Source organism: Phaethon aethereus (genome assembly GCF_964289735.1).
Source record: "Phaethon aethereus genome assembly, chromosome: 3".
Classification (NCBI taxonomy): Eukaryota; Metazoa; Chordata; class Aves; order Phaethontiformes; family Phaethontidae; genus Phaethon; species Phaethon aethereus.
The window spans coordinates 86137170-86162643 of record NC_138576.1 but is presented as its reverse complement, the minus strand read 5'-3'; the positions used below and the strand labels follow the sequence as shown (position 1 = coordinate 86162643).

At 37.7% G+C, this 25474-nt stretch overlaps 1 protein-coding gene across 1 annotated transcript in view; it reads right to left on the bottom strand.

Moving 5' to 3' along the window:
* Positions 1-25474, bottom strand: part of RYR2 (ryanodine receptor 2) — a gene marked incomplete at both ends in the record, with an annotated part of 428112 nt that overhangs the window by 257473 nt on the left and 145165 nt on the right. Inside the window, 3 exons of the mRNA XM_081998040.1 lie at positions 641-715; positions 10961-10975; positions 19227-19247. Coding sequence (XP_081854166.1) covers positions 641-715; positions 10961-10975; positions 19227-19247 — 111 coding nt within the window. The remainder of the gene's footprint in view (positions 1-640; positions 716-10960; positions 10976-19226; positions 19248-25474) is intronic.

Here is a 25474-nt window from a genome sequence, read left to right as displayed (position 1 = left end):
CATTAGTTACTATCAAGAATATATATGCCCAATACACTGAATGGCACTCAAGGAAACAGAGATACATGTTCTAAAATAACCTCTCAGTCTATCCAGGTTATCTTTCCACTGATACGGGAATTGTGAGAGTGGAAATAAAGGAGCTGGCTGCACTGAAGTTCAGCTCCATGAAGCCACACTTGTAGTTAAGGAGTTTAGAACCCGTATAATTCATCAGGGAATTGAAGAGTAAGGCTTCTGTCCAAAATATGTGCAAGAAGGAATTTCCTTTTCCACTCAGTCTCCAACGTATGTTCAAGTTGTCAGCCAGATGCCAGCTGTGGATTCAGTCACATCTTATGCAATATGCAATTTCCAAGGGAAAAGAAATGAGAAATCACCAGCTCAAAACAGACTGACAAACAGAGAACTCATCACTACGGAGCCAGACTTAGTTTTAGCAAGTACCCAGACATGACCAGCTTGGTTTCGTATTTCCAAGCATCTACCCTTCACAAAGGTTTCCATTAACCACAGGTAAAATGCCTCACTGATGTGAATAATTCTCCAGATATCAATAAATGGCAACAGCCTGGGCACTTGCAAACATAACTTTCATACAAAAAGGAAATTGTTGCTGCTATCAACTCCTGTTACGTACCATGCCGCTGTAGGAATGGCGCAGCAGGATTGCGTGCCCATAGAGTAGTGTTCGATGACCACCACCTTGTGCGGACTGAAAGATAAAAGAGAAGTGATATACTGGTACACTGTAATGAAATCAGGCCTTTTGAGAAATAAAAAAGAAATCCACATCACTTGCTGGACAATCTGTATTTTCCCTGTGACAGAGAAGTCTATTTCTTGATAAAATGCTATTCAGGGATTAGTTCAAGAAGGTAGTTTTATAAATGTGTTCTCGTTAGTTTTGATTGGATGCGTTCCTGTGCAAGCTGCCCTAGGTGACCCTGCCTTGGCCAGGGGATTGGACCAGGTGATCTTCAGAGGTCCCTTCCAACCCCTACCATTCTGTGATTCTGTGTGATTCTGATTGTCTCTTAATATCTTGACCTTTTAAGTCCTTCAGGGAGATCTAAGGTAGAATTTAGACAGGTGAATATAGAAGCTACTGACGACTTCTAATAGAATTGCTCAATTCACTGATGAGGGAAAATGGTGTACTTTGTACCATCACCAGTTTCATATAAAAATATATTCTAGAAGACTGAATCCTTCTTCCTCGGGCTGAAAGCAGGCAGTCTCTGGAGAAGAGCAGCTTCGATGTATGTCACACTACCCTCTACATCCTTATTTAATGTGAAATCTCTCCATATTCACCCATTTTCCTTCCAAATTATACACTTTTCTGTACAGAAGTATGCAGATGGAACTTCTGAAGTATTGTCCCTGTTTTACCAGAAAGTAGTAATGATATATCAACCACATTGAGCATCATCAACTTCCAGACTGCTTGCCCCAGAGTGTTTTAAATACTATCAGACAGAATTCTTTATCTGCTAGGCCAAGTAAGTGCTCGAAGATATTCAAGCTAACTCAACAGGATTTGGGGGTTATGAAAATTCAGAAATCACGCCCAATGAGGAATGCAACATAGATCTTGAGTGAAAGAAAATTAAAGTAGTAAAATTCACTTTTATCCCAAGAAACAGCAACCATTTTTTTCCACAATATTTTCATTACAGTTTCTATTTATCTATAATCACTTTAACCACTCATGAAAGAATAAATTTTGTTAAAGCATGAGTAACCTTTCAACTTCTGCTGAAGATTTATGAATTCCTTAGACTGAGATGCAGCTGACCGACACTGGTCAGGAGCAGAGACTGTCAGACAAGACACTGTCAAGAGCGTATATTCCTCTGACAGATGATCTCACATAACATTGTGCACATCACACTCTTCAAGCAATATTGATAAATACATGTTTTTGAGTCTATAAATGTGACAACTCCATAGGTAGTATTATTCTTTCATATAGGACTCCCAATTTAATTTCTTATATACAGCATTTATACCCTGTCCTTTATCACAGTAGCATGACCTTCTGTTTGACTGGAGCATCAGATTCATTACAAAATAAATTGGAAACAATCATCCTATGTTATCTCTCTGGTAGCTTCATTTCAGCACTAAAGATCAATTTCACTGAATGGCTATGGTGGCAACACACAATTATTTCCTCTCCTCATTTACTGGTTGTCCGTCCTTATCTTTTATCCATTAGCATAATATTTGTTGATTTTTTAGTTACTTGGTCAATGAAAAGAGAAAAAGAGGACTAGGTGGTGAAAAAGCAAGCACTTAAAAAAAATACTGTAGCACCTTTAAGAAACTGCCAGAAATTTCTGGCTTTTATGTTTCTTGAGAAGAGAGCATCTTGATGGACACAAGATACATTTTGACTTTCAACAAACTGCTCAGCAGTCAAAATGCAGGGAGGCACATTCAATAATGCCTCTGGAAGACTGAATGACATCTATTTTTATTAAGAAGGAATAAAAGCTATGGTCTTTGTCACAAACACAGTCCTGACAGCAAGACATGAAGTTTTAGCTTTGAACTACCATCACTACCACCACTTTTTCCAAAGGCACAAGGAAAGAATGAGACATTTGATGACAGGTTCCAAAGATAAATGCTGAATGTCTGGGGCTCATCACATTGGGGAAGAGGGGAAAAACTGCTGTGAATATACTGCCTTACGAACAATTCAGGTTTGCCCAGAAGCTTCATCAATAGCAGGCATAGCTAACCGACCAACCAAGTCACTAATATGGATAAAAGTTTCAAATTTCACTAATACTTTTATCAAAATTATCCTGTGTTACTAGCCATAAATTTGATATGTAACATACAGATTTGGTTGCCTGTTGTACAAAAGATGAGAGGAATACTATGTTAGCTTGTCCTTGTTTTGGCCGTATTGATTTGTCTGTCTAGCACCTATTTTGTTAAATGCCCCTTTGTAGCCGAACAGGAGAAAGGTTGGCTTTCAGTCACTTTTGTGAAAAATGAAGGAATGGCTTTTTTAGATAATTTTTCCCAATTCGCCCATTAAAAAAATGCAAGCACTTTTGCTGTTTCTGTTTCTTAGACAGAAAACAAAGAGTTGCAAAAAACATTTGAAACGTTTTCCACTTAAAGGTTTCTGAGAGGCAATTATAATCAAGCCATCCACATGCAGAGAAAGTGAAAAGATGAAACACAGAAAAACACATAAGAGACTGCAAGAGAAAACTGGTACTATGAAACTGCCTTCTATTTTGGAGCCTGCCTTCCAGGATATGTACATACCTCTAAGTTAATTTCCTATTTTAAAGGCTCATTTCATAACTAAATACTCAGCATTTACCTTTATGCCAGAAACTGCATGGTTAAGTGGCTCTTGGCCCATGATTGTCTACTGAAAGTCTTTGATTTTCAAAATACTCCATTTCCTACTTAGAATGTCGCAGAGAATTGTAAATTTTCCACGTTAAAGAAAAAATATAAAGTAAAATACATTTGAAAGTTAAAAATCAGACTTCTATGGCAAAGATGCAACATTCCAAGATTAGGTGTGCCACTGAAGTTCTACCAAGTTTCTAGTAATAATTCAAATAATAATATTTCAGAAGACACTGCAATTAAGACTTCTTAGAAGCCACAATCCTGACTAATTCAATCCGTAATGCCCACAGATTTTTGCACAAGTATATGAATGGCATTATAATGCAAGCAAGTTTCTAACCACCACATTATTTATCATGAGTCTTATTTGCTTTATGTTTTTTAATTCCAATTTTCAGAGTAATTTCTAAGTTGGACAATACGTTCCCTGAATAAAACCAGGCTGAAGAAAAATACATTTGTGTTCAAAGAAGAATTTATCCATTGAAAGTCTACAAGCTATGTCATTCAGGAGTATCAATTATATGAGAGCAAAACTCTTTTCATTTTGTCATCCAAGAATTTGGGATTTAGAATAGGACTTGAAAAGTCTTCAGAACTGGTGAACACTACCGTCAATAAATTGAGATCTAAAGTATATAGGGCAAACCCACGCTGCTTGTGAAAACTTCATATAAACTGCCCACCTATAGTCTAATATTTCTGCAGCTGAAATACAAGATTAATTCGGAGTGACCTCATTACCCAAAAGCCATTGATGAGGCAAAGGCAATTTAGAATACAGCAACAACAATTAGAGCTGAAGAAATTAACATTAAAAATAAATAAACAGCTTTCAAGTTCAATGCATTATTAGACCAGGTAACAAGAATAGACTACTAAGATCTGAGCTGCTTAATTTGATATAAAGACAAAAACAAAAAAGGAAAATAATTTTAAATTGGGAAATATTCTTTTCCTTGTTTTCTTAATAGAAATAGGATTAAAATGCCAAAAAGAACTTAAAAATTACAACCTACGAACTATCTAGTAAAATGTGCAAGTGATGGAAGCCGCATAACATGAAATATTTATAATTAGATTGAACAAAAATTTATGTATTTTACTGTGAATACCAATCCTGCAGTAAGGTATGTTATACATAACCCAACAAACCCTTTATATCTGTACAATTTTGTATATACACAACCATCATATGTACAGATATGCAGTCACCTGACAGATTTAAATAGGTATCTCATTGACATTAATTCACACAGTAGCACTTGCATCACTGTGCTTATGGCTGCATTTCTACACTTGTGGCCACACGTGAGAAGCTGCAAGAAATTAATCATGGTGACATTGAACAAGTGTTTGGGAGCCATTTGTGCTTCTGGGAACCTCAATTACAATGAGAATTTTTAGAAACTAGTGAATACCCTGTGGCATCCAAGGAGATTTTGAGTCATTTATTCTTTTCAAAAGAACGGCCTTATTTCTACTAGCGACAACATTTCTTAGACCAATGAGTACTCTTACTGCAAGCAAATGCCAACATTGCTTTGATGACTTTTCTTCATAGGTCTACACAATCTCCAAATGTATGAAAATGGAAAAAGCTATGAGCTTCAGGGAGGTACCAGAGAAAGGCAAACATGTGAAAGCATGTAATCAAACACGATAGTTATTTCAGTCTTTCATGCATGTACAGATGAAACTTTCATAACTCTGGCATTATTCAGAAATCTAATGCTTGAGAAAGCCTGATAGCAAGTGCATTTAGCATGTGGCTATTGAGACAATTTTAGTCACCCATGAAAGCAATTTAACCACACTCTCTAGAAAATCATACAAGATAACACAGTGAATTTTTAAGAACAATGTAATGCTTTTCCTGCCTCATTCCATGATGAGCCCATAACAGCAGAATGGAATTGGTGGCACATGCTATAGGGAAAACGAAAGTACAAAGACTAGATTGTAAGGAAGTATAGTTTTGATGGACTTAAAACTCAAGTGAAACAAGACATCAGTAGTAAATCCTTCAAAAGTGCAATCCATATAATTTATAGTAATGGTAAATTACAACCTAACTGCACGGAGTTGCTTAGACCCAGCCATAGGAAACACCAGATCAAATGGTCTAGATGGAGCTTAGGACCACTCAATATTGCTCTGAATGGGTTTCTAAAAAATACTACACAACCATTTTCGTGGCACTGAAAATTTTTAACATGTGAGAGCGGCTGTACAGTGAAAGAAGTAATGTCCTCCCTGTTTTTCTTCACAGGTGTTTTCCAAGGCAAAAACTGCAGAATAACATTAAAAATTTCAAATATGATTTTTAGTGGCTATTTCATATGTACACTGGAGTAAAACAATGTCCTTTAAAGCACTGAGTACTTACACTTCATTAAAATGGAGGAAGCCCCTGAAACAAAGCCTAAGTTGACATTTTACTGCCAAAGCCAATTGGGAAATCAATGCTTACCGAAGTTATTGTTGTCACAGACTTAAAATGCCAATAGCAACTTACAACTGCAACATGTAATAATGGAACAGTGATTTCAAAACGCATTAACTTAGTATTTAAAATAAAAATGTGGCTGATTTCAATATTTAAACATCAGTGTGACACATTTGGATGAGGGGAAAAGCTAATTGTTTCTACCAGTGATGGCACATCTTACACATCTCAGAGGACACCTGTACTTCCATAAAACCACTTGCAAACAGAAATACAAAAGCATTATTTTCTCTGTCACGAGTGTGTTGTAAGTTTCATGAAGCTCCATATTTTATTTCTAACATATACTGTTAGAAAACTACAGAATGAGGAAAAAATAATCCTATCTCTACATCTACCCTTAGTTCAAATGTATAAGCTGAAGTACATAATTAAACACATAACATCCTACAGCTACCTTCTTTGAACCCTTTTAAATTAAAAACGATTGCCACCACAAAAATAAACCAAGCAGGAAATTGCACCCACCAGTGATGGAACCTTCTCAAAGTACCTTCCCTGAGACTCACTTCGGGGCTGTCAAATTTCCCATTCATTACATTCTGAAATTGTGTTTTGATCCATTAGAAAAAGAAATAAAGTAGGAAATGTGGGTCTGAACACCAGTATTGGCTTGAAAAAAATCAACTACCATGCGTCCTGAGTAAAAGTATATTTAGGCCCTGGAGTATGCTGTTTAATTTAAGCAAATTAAAGGCTCCCATTTAGTAATCTGCAAGTGTCTTCATTTCAGCCAGGATGGAGTTAATTTTCTTCACAGAAGCCAGTGTGAGGCTGTGCTTTGGATCTGGGATGAGAAACTGTTGATAAGGTGCTGATGTTTTGGGTTGTTGCTGAGCAGTCAAGGACAGTCCAGCTTCTCGTGCTGGGCTGCCAGCGAGCAGGCTGGGGGTGCTCGGGGAGCTGGGAGGGGACACGGCCGGGACAGCTGGCCCAGGCTGGCCAGAGGGATGTTCCCTACCATATGACGTCATGCCCAGTACATAAAGCTGGGGGAAGAAGAAGGAAGGGGTGGAGGAACGTTCGCAGTGATGGCATCCGTCTTCCCAAGAAACCATTACACGTGACGCAGCCCTGCTTCCCTGGGGATGGCTGAGCATCTGCCTGCCCGTGGGGAGTGGTGAGTGGATTCCTTGGTTTGCTTTGCTTGTGTGTATGGCTTTTGCTTTGCCTGTTAAACTGTCTTTATCTCAAACCATGAGTTTTCTCACTTTTACTCTTCCAATTCTCTCCCCCGTCCCACCATGGGGGAGTGAGCGAGTGGCTGCGTGGGGCTTGGCTGCCGGCTGGGGCTAAACCACAACAGCAAGATAGAATGAAAAGTACTGAAAGGATGTAGAATAAATGTAGATCTTGAAAGCTTTTGAGTCCTCGCTCAGGAGAAGGAAAACTCGATGATGGCAGAATTAGCAATGATGGGAAAGAAGTGGAAAAAGACTACGAGGAACTGGGAGGAATAGGAGGGAAGGATGTCCCACAGTCTAAAACGATCTCACTATGGTTCTACACGTAAATATTTGCATGATGCTACAACCATTTCTGTAGAGGAGAAGATGCTCAAAGTCATGTTTCCATAGCAATGTAAAAACTACTCATCTATTCATTTCATTATTTTTAATTCTTTTAATTTTTTTAATTTTTAAATCTGTTCTAGACTAGTGCTGATGGAGGCCAGTATTTATCCTAAAACAGCAGTGATGATGCAATCCTGTAAGCTGACCTATAAGCTGAGACCGCCACAGGTACGTGTTTGATGAGACCTCTTACTCCCCACAATTATATCACTGTGTAATTTTTTTCACACTGAGCACAACTTCAGATGACTAATGAGAGCTTCCTTCTAGTACTAGGCAACAGCCAGCTGGAAAACACAGGAAGGCTCATTCTCTTAATACCAGCGTGGTCAGTAACAGCTTATGAAAAGCTAAAAGAATTTCTTAATGACAAAACACAAACTCAGATTAATTTAGCCTAAGGCAACCAAGCCAGTGGAAAGAAAAAGGCACTTTTGGACAGTAATTCAGCCCATCTAAAATCTAAGCAACTCTTTGATGATCACAGAATCACAGAATGGTAGGGGTTGGAAGGGACCTCTGAAGATCATGTGGTCCAATCCCCTGCCAAGGCAGGATCACCGAGGGCAGGCTGCACAGGAACGCATCCAGTCAGGTTTTGAAGGTCTCCAGAGAAGGAGACTCCACAACCTCTCTGGGCAGCCTGTTCCAGTGCTCCGTCACCCTCACAGTAAGGAAGTTTTTCCTCATGGTGAGGTGGAACTTCCTGGGCTGCAGTTTGTGCCCATTGCCCCTTGTCCTATCGCTGGGCACTACTGAAAAGAGACTGGCTCCATCCTCCTGACAGCCACCCTTCCTATATGGTACCTATACTTCTGCTTGTGGTTACACAGAGAGTTTAGGATATCCACGGCTCTAAGTCAGGCACTTCAGTGTTGTGGGACAAACATCAGCCAAAGAGTCCAGAAAACGCACAGCAGTGGTGAAAACTGAATGTGTGGAAACAGGCTGAGTCACTACAGAACTTGTGAAGTAACCCTGGAACAGAGCTAGAAGGCTTGTGAGACAAGATTAGTCAGGCAAAACTAAACAGTTCACACTTGGAATAGCAACATCGCCAGCAGCACTGCAGAACTTGAAAATGCTGCAAGCAGTAAAGACTACAAACAAAACGGCAGAGTGTGAGCCAAGGAGTTTTATATATTGTTCCTGCTCTTAGAAGTATCCATTTTCTTTAAAAATCTTGACAAAAAAAAAGACAGAATTTCCTTTCCAAAGAAACAGCATCCAGGCCCAGAAGCCTTGAATTCTTCTACCAAAACCCAAAAATGCTAATGAGACCTTTCTGCAACTAAAGTGCTCTTGAGCTGCCATTTCCAGTGGTTGGCACCAAACCCACAGCAATTAGTTGCTTAGAATTTAAAGAGGGAAAGCAAATCAACTCACTGACATGTGGCACTACGGTAATATATTCCTTCACTCCGCTCGTATCACATACCAGCAACACCAAAGGGTGAATTCAAACCAGTCTAAAACCTCTTCATTTGTCTCACTGTAGCCTATATACCATGCTACAATGGAGGAACAAACAGGAAGTTGAACTTATCAATCAAGACACTATATATGCTATACATATTGTAGTTTTTACACCTTAATTTAAATCACTACTTAGTTGATTGACTTTTCATGGAATTCACTACAAAACAGTAAGTGCTGCAAAAATCCAGTTATGGAGATTAATATGACTGATAACTCTGCTGGTACCTACTCTTAAATAATGATGGCCACTGTGGCAAAAAAAAAAAGACAAAAAACAGAAAAAAGAAACAAAACAATCTTCTTTCATTGACCTGATCATCAGTCACATCCTATTTTATGTGTCGTGCCAAGACAAAGAATAGAAAAAAAAGAGTTTAGTTAAACTACAGGTTTCCTAAGGATGTCTTCCTTTAAAAGCTGCATTACAATGTGTAATTACGCTTTATATAAACATCACATAAAAATCTGAACCTGAATAAATCAACTGGCCAATAAAAATCATGAGCGTGTCTTATTCAGTTAATAACACAGAGATATTTTACTATCTTTAAAAAGATTGAAATAATTGGTAATGATGATAAACATTATGCCAGCACCATGCTAAATGATCCCAATTTTGCTAATATTGACCTGTCGTAAGGCAGAATAAACAGCCATATAATTAGAAACACTTCAAATATGCCTCATGATTAATTCTTCCACACCACATTTCTGTTACCACTTTCCCAGCAATGAGACACTTCACATCAATGAAAAGCAGATACAGCAGTGAAAATAAATACAAAATAAATAATATTGATCATCTGCCTCCAGCCTTTTATGCAAAACAAACATTTATATTTACAGCTGAGGCAATACTTCCATTACAAACTCCTACTTTCAAGCACTTCCAGCGGTTTGGAAAAAAATGCCCAAGATGATAAAACTTATCGATTTCTCTCTTAGCCTAGTGAAGATTCCTCTTCCCCCGTACTCCTCCTCCTTCACTGCACAGGAGATAGAAGGAATTACTAAAAATCTTCCTGGTTATTTTAGAGCTAAGTAAGTGAAGGAGGGAGGCATTTTTCACAGATTAAGAATTGTGCCTAAGCTTTTTCTGTTGCTGTACGATACAAGGAACGTGAATCATCCTTTTCACTTGAGAAAGAAACTCACAGATAACGAGTACGACAGATAGCCAAGTGGGAAGAAAAGATGGATTAGCACAGGAGTCGTGCTAAGAAAATTCCTCTGACATCATTAGATCCAGCCCTTAAAATAGCACTGCTTATCTAGCCCAGAATTCCCCCCTTTTGGAGACTTTTGAAGCAAGACCATACCATAGGACAGCAAACTCTCAGGGGATGAAATCGGTAAACAAGTAATTTTAGAAGATGAATTGGGAGTAGACGTTGATAATTCAAGGAAGAAGTAGAAAATGGATAACCAACACATCTAAAATCACAGCCAATCATTCAAATGTCAGTAATTAAAAATGTTTGGAGGTTCACAAAGTGCCTTGTCATCAAGCACTGAGGCAGAGCTCCTGCACATGCTTACTGACCCGAGGCAGTGAAGGGCCAGTGACTCCCAGCCCCGGGGCTCCCCACTCACCCCACTGAGACACAACAGCATTCTTGCGACGGAAGAAACAGTGTGCTGTCCCCACTCTCCAAAATGCCCAAATGTTTTACCGGGACTTCCGTTATTTGTTCTTTGTTTCTCATTTACCAGATAGTGTTGCATTCTCACCGAAAGAGTATGGATGAATGGAGAATTATTGAAGCCGGTCCAGAGTCCTCTTTCCACAAAAGTGCCTGCCTTTGGTCCTTCATGATCTAAATAAACCATGACCCCAATGCAAACTAGAGTCACTGTGGTTTCTAAAACCAAAATTCACCAAGTTCTATATGTGCTATTTTAGTGAAGGTAAGTTTGATGCTGATGATAAAAATAAAGAAAAAGAATGAATTAAATTAAATTGTAGGAATTCACAGAAAGTATAATACTAAATGTCTAACTTGCTTACCTTCATCATAAATTTCTGTAGAGCCATGAGAAAGGGACAAAAAGAGAAAATGTGAAATGAATATTTGCTTTCAGGTGCTTAAAAATGGGATTTGTTTTCCCTGAATAAGTGAGTGGGATACACAGAACTACAAACCACATTTAAAAGGAACATTTACCATTGCAATTAGCATAATTATAGCTCATGCTAGAAAGCAAAACAGCTGCTCAGAACAAGGCTTCGTCATTTTTTATGCAATAGTTTTCTCAATTTTTTTTTTTTACTTTAAATACTTAATTACTTAAAAATAAAACACAGTACCGGTAAAACAGGTACCATGCCTGATCTTAAACAACTTGCTCTGCAGAGAGTTTCTAAGTACAATGAGAGTTGTAAAGTCCTGCATTCAAAGTGTAGTGCTGGAGAGCAATACCACTATTGTAATAACATATCGTATATAAATACACAACAAATTAAGAAAATTAAAATGTTACTAATACTTCATGCAGTGGTTAAAAAGAATTCAGTGCCACATGACTGATGTCAGAGGATTATGGAAATGTTTAGGTTAATTTTCATGGAGGTGCTCAAGAATAAAAGGAGAGTGATATGTTATGTTACACGCAGGGATATGGTTTTCTTTGTGAGAGTTCTATGGCCACCTTTTCCTATTTTTGACCTCATCAGTTCATGTTTTGATATTACACAGTTTGAAGCTGAGGACTGAAATTTGGCAGCAAATCTCTATCCCACATGAAAAGAGTCTAACTGGAGAGCTTCCAAGCAGGACCGGGTGCTTTCATTTCATACACACTTTTAAAACAGAAGTATCTGTTCTCAAAGATGTACAAGATGTTCTAGGTTTTGGGTTTTTTTAAAGTATAATCTAATGATCTTAAAACGTTCACAGACTTCTCTCCTTAAAAGTCTTCTAGGTCTATTTCGTAGTCAGACATTTGGAAACAAATTGACCAAAACTAAAGATCAGGCAACCTGTCCACCATCCCCATAAACCACGGGTTTAAAACACAGTATGATCATCTTGGCACTATTATCCATCCCATTCCCTGTCACCCCAGTATTCTGTTTGCTTTTACTGGGTGGCTCCAGACACCAACCAGCAGTCTTTGCTGAGCTGTTTACGGGGCCGGGGGCAGGGGGTGTCAATTCACTAATATAGAAATCCGTTAATTACATGATTAAGTCTAACATAACATTTCCTATATTTCTCAATGCTGAATTTCATTTGCCATCATGCTGTCGGTTTATCAAGGAGATTAGATCCATCAAAGACCTCAGTCTCTTCCCTCTGTCATTCATCTATGAAATTTTATTCTGAGAACTATGCAACCCCACTGCTCTTTCCATATTGCAAGTGGAATTAAACACATTAAACAACAGTCCTTTTGTGAAACCTTCTGGTTCTCCTTTTTGATAATTTATTTTAACTGCTTGACTGTAATCCTTTAACCACCTTCAAATTAAAGTGAATAGTTTATCTCTTCCCTTGATTACTAAAATGATACAGCAGCTTCTTGTGCTGGATTTTTTGGAAGATCAGATTTAACAATTTATTCTCTTCAGTTGACATATTAAATTAATTCTAACAAATGAGAGAGAAAGAACTGTCATCTGTTTGCATCTGTCATATCATGTTCTTTAGAGTTACTCTGGTTCCTTAATAATTTTGAAGATGATCTACATGTCATTCTTAGAGACAGAAAGTGCCATGAACCATCTCCCTCAAGCTAGAAAACCTGACAGACAATAGTGGGTGAGGGAAGTCTGAACACATACATCCACCTATTGCTTCAAAACCACCAGGGGAAGAAACACTTTGAAACTTATTTCTTGTAAAAATGCTTTCTCTTCATGGCAAACACTTAAATGCATGTTATGTCCATGAGTGAAGAGGATGCCCCTGTAAAACTTCAGGCCAAGCCTGAGAAGTTACCTGCCATGAACTGTGACGGCCACAGCTGCCCAGCTACCAGCAAATGGATGGGGAAGAGGGTTCCAGGTACTCCTGTCACACCCTTCTGCAAGAACGTTCTCCAACGGTTTTAGATCAAATCCCTTCTTAGCTAAAGGAGAATTCTTACTTTAAAAAACATTCACTTCCAGCTTGGAAAACAAACAAACGAAAAACCCTGAAGCAAAACAACAGAAATTATGCACTTCAGGTGGCAGAAGGCTCTTAAACACGAAATTTCTCCAACTCGTCCTCTAGAGAGGGCAGAGCTTTCTGCTCCTTCACACTTACTCTGTGTGCCTCACAACAACAGTGCACATGAGTTTCTGGACTAACAGAAATTCAGAATATATATTTGAAAATAAAACAGGGAGAAAGTTCAAGTTATAGGTCTGTTCTTAATGCCATTCTAACATCCCTCGCTCTTGAAAGTTACTGCTTGCCAAACACTAACACCAAAGCATTAAACTGATAAAAAGACAGACAGATACAGTCACTAAGTACCACAACTAATTGTTGTGGACTTCAACACTAACTCAGCTAAAAGTAAAAGAAGAAATCAAATTGTGATGATGTCTTATTTTAGTTATAGACAAAGTTCCTACTCCATCAGCCGAGCTGCGCTGATGATGATAGAGCTTGGTCACGTTTACATTTGAAATTTGACATTCTACACACTAACAAGCTATACAGATGTATGCAATATCCAGTATGAAACACTATTAAAAACAAGCTTAGTCTTAAGAGTTATTAAGGATGAGATTTATCTGCACTATGTACATTTCAGCTAGTTGTGCAGACTTATTTTACAGCCGAGGAAGAAACAGTCATTTCTAGAATACGATTCATCTGATTTATTAAGCTGACATTTTCTGTAGGATGGGACCAACTACGCACTAGAAGTGTTGTATTCTCTGCCTTGACTACAATTAGAAGTCTAAATAACTTGCTAACCCTACCCTGCCTACAGTATGAACACCAAAAGCACCTTCTGTATCTGAGGAGCTGACCAGTTAGGAACCAAGCACAGAACACCTATATTGTATCAGACACTGAAATTCCAAAAATCCACCCGAGGTTCTCCACTGTGCATTCAGAAGCCAGAAGCAAGGTAATAACTGGAATTCTGGCATACTTCTGGACTACAAATAAGTGTGTCTCTCAAATTTTGTCCTACTGAAATCAATGTAAATTTAATGACTAAATGCATCAAAGACACCATTTCACCTTTAGAATTCACTTGTTCATGAAATCAGAATGTGCTGTGAGTTTTACATGCACCTGTTTCTCTAGCATCCAAAATTCTCAAAAGTTATCCTGAGAGGTAGGACTGGTAATTGAGTGTAATCAACAACACTGATTTAAGTCTCCACCTGCATATGCTATCTGATCTTTTGAAGACAAAAGCCTATGAGAGCGCTTAGTGTCACACACATGTCATCCTTGTGGAGGAACTCAGCACTCAGTAACCATATTACCTGTATGGATTGGAGCATGACTTAAAAAAATGAATTTAAAAAAAAAAGGAGGGGAGGGGAGGGGAGGGGAGGGGAGGGGAGGGGAGGGGAGGGGAGGGGAGGGGAGGGGAGGAAAAAAAGAAAAATATCTTTGCAGGATTTAAAGTTATTGTATTTGAGGCATATAACACTCATCATTCTATCCATCATCCTAACTGCTCTCTCTCTAAATAAATAAATAAATAAGTACATTTTAAAACCTATTGAAGCTTTATCTGAGGAAACTAAGGATTTGTTTTTAATATAAATAACTACAGGTGTTCGGAGCTATTACAGTATTTGGCTCCTTGGACACCTTTTGGATTCTGTATCACTTACTATGATTGTTCAAACACCTTCTAACTTATTATTCCACCTTAATTCTTAGGTTTTCTGGCTAAATGAAATGAGCAAGATAGTAATGCTATTTTATTTGGAATTTCTGAATAGCAAGGTTTCCAAGATTACTTTTTAAATCCTTTTAATTTAAGATATTGTATTCTGATTATATCTTTCATACTATTCTTATAGTATTGTATTTGCTTACAGAGAAGTATCAGACCTTTACTAATGTAATCAAGAAGTATTGAAAAAAGTAAATTGAAAGTAGCCAGTTTGCTGCAACTCACAGTAATTACTGTTGATCAAGCTGTGTTCCGTGTAAGTTCTCAGATCTATAATATGGACTGAAGGAGAAATACCAAAGAAATCCTAGTATTCAGTTAGAAATCCTACTATTCTATGAAAACAAGTTTCAGTCAGATTTGCACATAGATTTCTTCCAGAAAGAAAAAGCATACTTAGAAAAAGTTTGTATTACTTTCTCTTAATGATGTGAATTAGAGTTGGGCTGCAATTAGTATCCTCTACAGCATACAGTACGCTAAGGATGGAACTGCAGATGTGGTTGAAACCATAGCCGTAGGTGTGGCATTTTAAGCAGTATTTCCATAGCCACTCCATTTTGATACGCCTGTTCATTTTAACGTCATACAGTGCTACGTCCTCCAATCTTCCCCTCAAGATCTGTATAAGAATAACTGAGTGATCCTATGTTAACACTGCTGATACTACTCCCTATATTGAGTCACCTCTGCAGTCTACATTATATCTAAAATTTGAATGCAAATTCTTTAAACTGAGGGATCAGATATTTGTGCACAACTAGCGTATATTCCCACCATGGTAATCTGACAAATAAATCTATATTTAAGTAAATTAACTCAGTATGAAAAAAAAAATTCTCAAAAAAAATTCAAGTCCTTAGATAATTCATTTAATGATTGAAAATCATACTGATTATAAAGCATGGACGTGCAATTAACTACATTAATGGCACTGAAGACGTATTACTGCAACCATTCATCTCGATGAAGCTTTGTTTTGCATCTCACTCCAAACTCTACAGCAACCCTAGCTTGTTTCCTCTAGTCAAAATCCGCTTGTTCTTGTTGTATTTATCCAGTCCACAGTATCCTTAAAGCCAGAAATTATTCACTTCTTTTCAACCCAGAAGTCTCTATAATGAAAACAATTCTTTTGAGAAGTGTCTAAAGTGTGTTTCCTTACTCTGCAAGCTTCTTTTCTCCAAAGAAACTGAAAATCATTTTACTAGTGGCATAAAACTGAGCTAATGCAGTAACTACTTGAGGGGAAGAGAAAAAGATTAACCATTACCTTCAGCAGAAGAGGTTCCTCTGTCTATTCAAAAGTTGCAGACAATCCTACAATGTTATAGTTAGCACAGCTTTGCCATTAGCCAGCGTAAGGATGGAAGTCCTTGTCCCTTGAACTCTAAGAACCAATACACTGGGTTTCCCTTCAGGTAAAAAGCTCTTCAGAGTAATCTGTCTTGAAAACAATCATTCTTGATGGCTCTTAAAGCAAATTTTCAAAATAATTCACCAACCATATGTAAGCAAATGTGTAAAAAAAGCGAGGTTTTGGAAACCCTAGAAAATTCCCACTTCTTACAGTGAATTCTGTTACAGCGCTAAGCATTTGTTTTGAAAGTCAAGACTTTCAGGTACTTCTATGAGAAGTCCTTTAAAAAACAAACCTTTAAAGTATACAGCACCCATTTTGATAGCTCAGATTTGCAAGCAAACACCGATAGGTGCTAATTCACACAACAAACACTTTAAAATTTAAATACTTTCCTTATTTCATAAATATATGAAAAGAGAAAAAGATGAGAGTCCATTTCAGCTTGTGTCATAAATGTCATTTTCCCTATAAATAAGCTATACGCAGTGTCTTCCAGGTTTCAGCTGAAATTTACTAAATCCCTCTGATCAAATGTTGGGGTTTTTCCCCTTTGTAATTTCATTAAAAGCAGAAAAGCCATTTTCAAATAGGAAATGGGTGCTGGGATGAAAAAGGTAAGCCTTACTTCCACTAGTTTTTACATTTGGCAAGATGTCTTTAATCTGTTTGACACTGCACTGAAGCAGACCTACAAACACTCAGTCACACCTGCTGAGAGACAAAAGGAAAAAGCCAAAGGTTCAAGGACTATCTTAAGCCCATTTAACTCCTACCTAGCTTCAACTGCCAGCACCTGCCTTACAGTAGAACAAAGATTTTGGAACAAAATTACCAGAAGAAGGATAGTCATTCAACAGGAGCAGCACAGCAGAACGGGAGTAATTCCTCTCAAAAATTTTTGTTAGCACACTTTACAGGCTGGAACAGCTCAGAAGTGGATGACTTTAGCTTATCCTTTGAAGAGTATGAGACTGCTTGCAGCAAGGCTCAGTTACTAATGTGGTCATTAATTTGACACGAAGATTGTCTAACTTAGGCTCTGGGCTTGGGCTTCAAGGTGTCCACAAATACGTAGACATAACTGAACACTTTAACTTGCATTAAACTTGTGTGTTCTACACTGGAAAATGGCTTATGAAGAAATATGTCGTGAGAACAAGGTGTCTGACCTCAGTGACAATGCAGCTGTGCAACAGCCAGTCTTCTGCTGCATTAATTCAGTATGTACATCTGCAGTCCACCATAAGACCTCTGGAAACACTCAGGAATTATAGAGTGGGTTAAAGAAAATGCTTTACAGGGCAAACTGGGGCTCATCTGAGAGAGAACAATTTCATATTTGAAGAAAAGCCAGCACCCACTCCATCACTGTCAGACAGGCAGTTGTCTGGATTACAGAATTGGTCTATTAGGAAAACTCTTTAGCCAATATAACTTGGAACAAAACATTTAGCTCTACTGTCACGGGAACCATTTCTTTTTAAAATGGTTTAAGGACACATTTCTATGAAGAAGTCTTTCCAAAGAATAATATTTTGATGATACTAAATTCTGAATTTAAAACAAAGAAACAACAGATCTGACTTGTATTTATACGGGTAATACTATATTTTCCAAGAATACACTCTCTGAATACTTCAGTCAAAAGCAAGCTATGTCAGAGTGTAATCAATAAACTCCTGGCTTTCAATTTTCCTTGCATCATGAAGTATGAGGCCAGGTGCCTGTGTAGAACTGAACTTCTTTTTTATTGCTGTTTTTCTCTTTATAGCAAAATTTTTCATAGGAATAAAAACACAGAATCTAAAGATTTAGAACCAAGACCTCTCACTTGTAATTAAAAAGGTGGACAAAATGAGAAGATAACCTGCCCATCATTATGGCTTAAAACCATTCCAAATCAATCCATATAAAAATTTGCTGGTTGTCACAAATACCAGATTCACAGAATATGGATAATGCTGTCATACTGATACAGTTAGCTAAAATAAATACTTAACTACAGTTACTGTTTAATAATTATAAACGTCTACATGTATATGTCACATGACATAGATAGTTGGGAATGCCTGAGTAGAAAGAGCGTTGGAAAGCCTAAGCCACCATTTGAACAATGTACTTACCTACAGGAGTCTCAAGCAAACTATAACTTGAGTCACTACTTATTATAACCATGTAATAACCATAGATTAAAAGTCCATAATGTCAGGCTTAAATAAAGGGAGACCAGTGCTCTAGCTATGTTATTGGCCATATACTGAAGGACGTCTGAGGTTTTTTCTGGTCATGTGTAGCTGAGATAAGTATTAGGAAATCAAGGAGGCCTATTATGGTCCAAGCTTTCAGAGAGGCTTCTAACATTTTAAATGTTAACAAACAATTTTACACACACTTTTACGACCACTAACTTATACATATGCAGATGTTAGAGATTACATTGGATAAAAACATACATAAATATGTCCCATATAGGGGAGTTGTATCAGATGCCCAAACAAATATGCATGGTACACACAGACACATTAGGAAAGGCCTTAACAACACATTCACCAGAGGACTGTGCTTTGACTTTATTTGTTAAGATCTATGAATGATTTTTTTTTTATTCTGTAGCAGCTGTTCTCCACCACTAAATATTTCGTATATACATTATTTGCAGCTAGATACAGCATCACACATTATTTATCAGTATTAATTATCTTACTGTCATGCATTTTAGGATTACAGCGTCTATACTGGAAAAGACAGGGTGGGTTACAGCATGGAGTTATAACATTAGACAGCAAGGCTCAAAACTGACAGGCAACAATCATACATTTATATTACACAATTCTACAATCAAATTAGAAGAGAGAAAAGTCATTGTGGTAGCACGAAATTTGGTATGACAATTCAGGAATGATCAGATCCTACATGACCATGTATTCGCCTCTTTTTTTGAGCCATGCAAGTTGAAGGGTCATGAACACAGAGGGTATCAAAACAGACAGGTTAGACTCAGTGGCAGCATGAAACATTTGGGATCAAGTGAATAAAAGACAGAATCACATACCCATTTTTCCACATCAACTAGCTGTAGAAAGAAAAAGCAAGAAATCAGTAAATCTCTTTCCTTAAATACAACATATCAAAATCTATTTTGAAGTTAACATTTCACAGTTTTGGAAATGTATCTAGTATTAAAGAAAATGTACGAGTAGAAGCTATTCTCCTGATATCTCCTTTTTAAAATGCCAATACCTCACATTTTGACTTTATTTTATGGGAAGCACTTCAAATTCTGGAAGCCCAAAATGTCTATCTAAATATCAGATAATAAGCAGCAAATGAAGACCGATGCTGAATCACACTGTATTCAGTACCAGACAGTCAAAAATACAGAACACCGTTTCCCACAAAACATTTCTCTGTTTTCTCTTGTGTAAAATTCTGTCATAAGTGAACATTAGTCACGTGAAAAGGTTTAGTTGCTGCTATTCAAGCCTTGCCATTTCAATGAATGCCATCAGTATGAAAGGTAAAATTAGGGGGTACCTGTCAAACCCTGACCCTGCAACCTGCAGCATGACAGCATCTTGCATAAGAACAGAGAACGGCACACCAAAATGTCATTTTTCATATGGGGAATGATAGAGAATCACTCTGAAAACTTAAGGTTTTGTATTAACAAAATTGTTTCAAGCTTCATTAAAGAAACTGATTTAAATGACTCTCTAAAAAGTCTTTGGACCATCTTAGAGTCTCAGAAAGGACTGAGAATATCTATTAGAACACATTTCAGGTACTAGAAAGGCTAGTATGGCACTAACTTTTAAAAACTTAGTTGGCACCACCAGTAGCGTATCTGAAGTAGATTTGTCTCTGGACTTAGCACAGAAAACACTGCAGCACATCAAACCTTCTGTGGTTCACTGCAGGTACACGTTGACCTGTTGTTAGCAGATACCACATAAAAGTTTCACAATAATCTAAGATAGCATAGTGCAAACCACAAGCAATTTTCAAAAACAGTAATATTTGGATTCCAGAAATTACTGTAATAAAAGGCAATGTAATTAGTTCTCGTCTATTGAAATAGCTGTATTCAAAGTAAAGTTTCTCACCTTTTTAATATACAGCTCAATTAAAATGGATTTTTATATTTTCAATATTGTTCAGTCCTGCTAGCACACAAAGGTTAGAAACCACCACCTGACCTGTCAACTAATTATCATGACAAACCTATAAGCATCTGTTAATTTGATAATTCCTACCTCTGAGATTTGGACTGCATTTAGATTTATACTAGAAATTCTGTGATTTGCCTTTTTTTTTTTATAATCTTTACTGTGACTTTTGTGATCAAGCACAGCTGCAGCAATCCCTCCTAAAAAACAGTGTGTTCTAAAATAGATGCAACATAAGAAAAGATATAAAAGATGATAAGTTAGAAAAGCAGACAATGTTTTAAATCTAAATGCAAACAATACAACTACGATATCTTAAGAATAGGAGTAAGGAGTAGCCAAGTTAGATTCATGCACAAGTCTTTTCTTTAATACCTTGCTTTTGATACATCTTTCATTTTATTAAAATTATATATGCACTGAGAACATAGCATCACAAGCAATTTGATTGTGTGACAATGCTAGAAAGAGCTGAATAGATTCATGCTTTATTGCTTTCTCACTGTCCCAAAATTTAAATGAACAGGGCAACCACAATTGGTATCAGCAAGAATCCACTCAAAGCTTAATGTACATTATCAGTTGTACCATAAATTGCTTTATTATTGCTGAATTGTCCATTTACTTTATTTTAATGGACACCAGTTAGCTTCAAGAGTCAAGTGCAGTGTTTGCCAAGTATTTCTAAACTGTACACACTAAATCTGCATTGGTATACCCATCTTGAAAATAGAATTGTCAACAGGCTTTGGCATAACAAAGGCACCTTTATTCAGTAGTCTCTCAGGACAACCACTTGATCTGTGCGTGAACACTTGTCAAACCCTACAGTTTGATACCTATGTGATGGTCATACAGGAAGGACTATGAATGATCCAAAGACATTTGCTTCTGAAAGCATAGTACAGTGCACACCACAATAAAATCTTGCATTTTTAATTATAGCCATATTCTATAGGCCTCCTGCTTCGTGCCTCTTCAGTGCCCCCCCAGATCTGGTGTCCACCCTTTTTCTCTATCCATCTGTGGGAGAGCTTTTCCAGCTACTGAAGTCATAAGAAGACATTTCTTTCATACAGACCGGTTTGTCTCAAGTTCTAAAACTTGCCTATGCAATGTATGGAGATAAAATTTTGTTAGCTTTTACACTGTGCAACCTATCCTGGAAGACTTGTGACCTTCAAGACATTCAGTATCCAATTTCGGGGCAAAAAATGGCATAAGCATGACCAAATAATATATTTACTTGCCTGGAAATTCCTAGTAATGCAGATTAGGTAAACCTAAAAGTACGTAAGAAAACTTATATGCAAGAGTAATTGTCCTAATGTAGACAAAAGAGATGTAAAGCTCACATAAACAGAAATGAAACAACGGATATCTCATCCTTGTGCTTGTATCTAAGATCTAAGCTATGATTCAGATGACAAGCAAGCAGACGTTTCACAGCAGATCTAAATACTGATTCTGCTTCACACTGACAACTCCAGCTTTTGTCTGCCTTCACAGACTAGAATCCATAGGGACCCCTTTTCCCGTGGATTTCCCAGTATACATCCAAATTCAGGAAACACTAAGATTTGAAGCTCCTTTGCTACGAACACGTTAGTCATTAATCCAGGGGGAGGGAAAAAAAAAGAAAAAAACAAAAAAAACACCACACACACACACAAAAACAACAAACCACACAAAAACCCCACCAGAAACAAACAAAAAAGGTCTGAACTTCCTTTCTACCAGATCATATCATAGAATCATAGAATGTTTGGGTTGGAAGGGACCTTTAAATGTCATCTAGTCCAAGCCCCCTGCAATCTCTACCCATCCTGCTACTGACGTCCCCACTACTAACATCCCCACCTCAGGCTGGTACTGGCATCCACAGGAACAGCATCCCGACCTCATGCTGCTACCATCACCCATCATGGCCAGTACCTGCATCTCCCACCCCTCTGCGAGCAACCCCCACAAGTACCTCCCGGGGATCCACACAGCAGGACACCTCAGGTGCTCCGTTATGAAAAATCTCGTAATACATAACTATTATACCAATTAGTCATAAGAGTATGGAATTGGATCAAGTTTCTTAAGACAAATAGATAGATATACATAGAGCTTACATTGTATACTGCACAGTGATGGTTAAGTCAGCATGAATAAAGGACTCATTGAAAGGAGGACATGGACAGCCCCCACCCTGATGAAGAAAGGATACCCATGGGCTACCCAGATCACGCCAGCATTCCAGCCCCTCTGACACCTCTCTGAAACCCTCCCTTTATCTGGCATCATACATAAGGAACTGCAGCAAGACCAACTCCAGGAATGTCTAGATCTAGAAAGCAGCAGGTGGATGACGACACCATAGAATTAGAGCTGCTTTGCAAAACAGCCGCATGTCTATGCAAGTTAAGTAGCGGTTGGTGAAATCGTGTCGGACCTCAATGCTTGAAAGGAATAAGAACCATGTGTAAAAACGCATTTGGGGTCCCCCACTTGGAATGGGACACCTCATGCATATCAATGAAATAATGCCTCTTGTAATTCTACACTTTGCATCCCATCTTCTCTCCTCGATCCGGACGGGTCAGTTGCCAAATTTTTGTGACAGCTCCGCTTCATCATTGGGATGGGAAAATGCCATGGGATGGGAAAACATCATGGGGATGGGAAATCAGCATTGAGGACAGGAGATCATCAGCAGAATGGGAAATCACTGGGATGGGAAGTTACTGTGGCATGAAAAAAATCAGTATCTTGTCACATCCCTCTTGGGAGCACTTAATGCTCCTTGGACTTGGAATTACCTGTTCTTACCATAAATGACTCTACTTAGGGTTTGTTGAGCTGTTGACCTGTTAGGAGGTATAGATCTCCCAGCTGGTTTAGCAAGGCTTAAACTTCAGGAAGGGTTGTGGGTGTGGCAGGCGGGGATTGGCGGTCACTTCTTGAAGTTTCCTCTCACTGTGGGAGAGGGGATCTTAGACTGTAAACTACTTCATTTCAAGCATACATTATGATAACCACAGTCTGAAAGAACAGTACAATCATTTACTTCATAAAGCACAGTAAATTTTGCCTTGTCACAATAAAACCAAATTTGTGGAATTCAACAACTATTCCTCTTCTGGCTCATCTTCTCTCCTGATCACTAAGTCATATTGCTTGGAAAAAGAGAGCGGTTAGGTAGGTATGTACTAATTTTTCTCTTTTTCTTTATCCAAAGGCTATCTACCTTCACAATACTTCCTCCAGTAGAAGAAGCAGAACCCATCTTAAAACATATATACCTCAAATGCAATATGCTACTTAGAAATATTCCTTCCACATGTACCTGGGTACTCAGAAGGCTTCTCCAGAAGAAAAGAACATGACACTGGCTAACATTAGATATCAAAATTTAGTGGGTTCATTGTCATCTTAATATGAGAAATTATTATCTTGCCATGATAATGTCTCTAGAATTTACTTAGTGATTGTGGGCTACTTACACTACAATAATTAATTATTTTACAGAAAGCTACTAACTTCAACTTAAAAGAATTATTTCACTGCCTACTGTTAGCAAGCAAGTAGCCAACAACATAACTAATTTAATGATTAGATTATTACACTTCCACCTAGAGAGTAGTGCTTTATGGATAATAAAATGGTATGGCACCCATACATCTATATGTCTAAGGAATACAGGGTAGTGCTATAAGGAGAAAAAACAAGGATGCAAAATTGTATTCTAAGAATCAAGCAAAAGATCAAAGACAGAATTTAGATTTACAAAATAATTTCTCTTCTTGAGCCAGATGAGAACACTACACTACAAAGTCTTAATACTTCCCTTAGAATTTCATGCAACCACAGTAAGAAGTCCTCCACAAGGAACATGCAGCCATGATTTAATCATTTACTGCAATGCTAATCCAGAAACTTCAGAGAGTGATCTGCATTTACTGACTTCTCAGAGGCATGTAAAAGCTCCAATTTTTTCAGCCAAGCTTTCATTTTAAGTGCATTTAATCCAAACTGGAGGGCTGGTTTTCCAACAACTTTTTCTGAGCGCTGCAGATATCCAGCACTACATTAACCAGACATAAAAGCCAGTCAAAACAGCAGGAACACAGTTGTGTTACTTCTGTTTTCTCTTGTCATAAGGAGTCATGAACTAGATAAAGATAAATAAAGAGGGACTTTTTCACCATTATAAGGAGTCATTCACAAACTGACTTTTTAAATCTTGACATAAAGCAAGCTCACAGAACATGCGCTGAACATCCACTAATACAGCAATATTAATTACTAGCACACAGAGCTAGAAAGTAAGCTACTTCAAGCTGCGCACAACAGCCTACCATTCCTAACTCTGGCTTCTGTATTCTGTTTTCTTTCATCTGCTTGAGCATCATACAAAAACACTGCAGAACTTTATGCCACACAGTATAGGAGAATCTTAGCTGACTATGGCTAATCACATTCTTTACAACTATTTATGAAAACTGCAACAGATACACTGCCATGATCCACAGGTGGGACTGTGACCTGAAATCTCAATGAAGCAAGAAAGCAACACATTTGAGCTAGTGGAAGTTATATCTTCCTCTATGCTTGTACCCATTTTTCTGAACTGAAACAGGAAAAACTTATTAGAAAAGATTTTTTTTTTTTCCCATTTCTCAGTTAAGAAAACTAAGAACATATAGCAAAACCTCTGTCTAAAACTCTCTAATAGAGATAAGCAGGATAAGAATAACTAGAATTGAACTAGACAGATTCCAAATTGAATTGTATTTTTGTTTCTGTTAGAACACTTGATTATCTTCATAGACACCTTGATTTCCTGAATTTAATATTCAACAAGTTCACTGATGATATGTCTTCTCTTCCAGCGCAGGATTGTCTTCCATTGCAGACTTTTGTCTTCAAGATGCTTCAAGAGCTGTGCTTTCATGCCTGCTTGGTTTAGCTCCTTCTCTGTATGCAACCTAGATCAGAAAGCTTAACTAAGAAGAAATAAATTAATTTCTCTTTCCCCCAAAGTCAGTTGTTACTGTCCATCACCCTGGAAAGAAAACTTCGCGCACATTAGGGATGCAACGGCCATGGTAAGGCTGGAAAAAGGCCTGCCATCTATCTCCAAAAT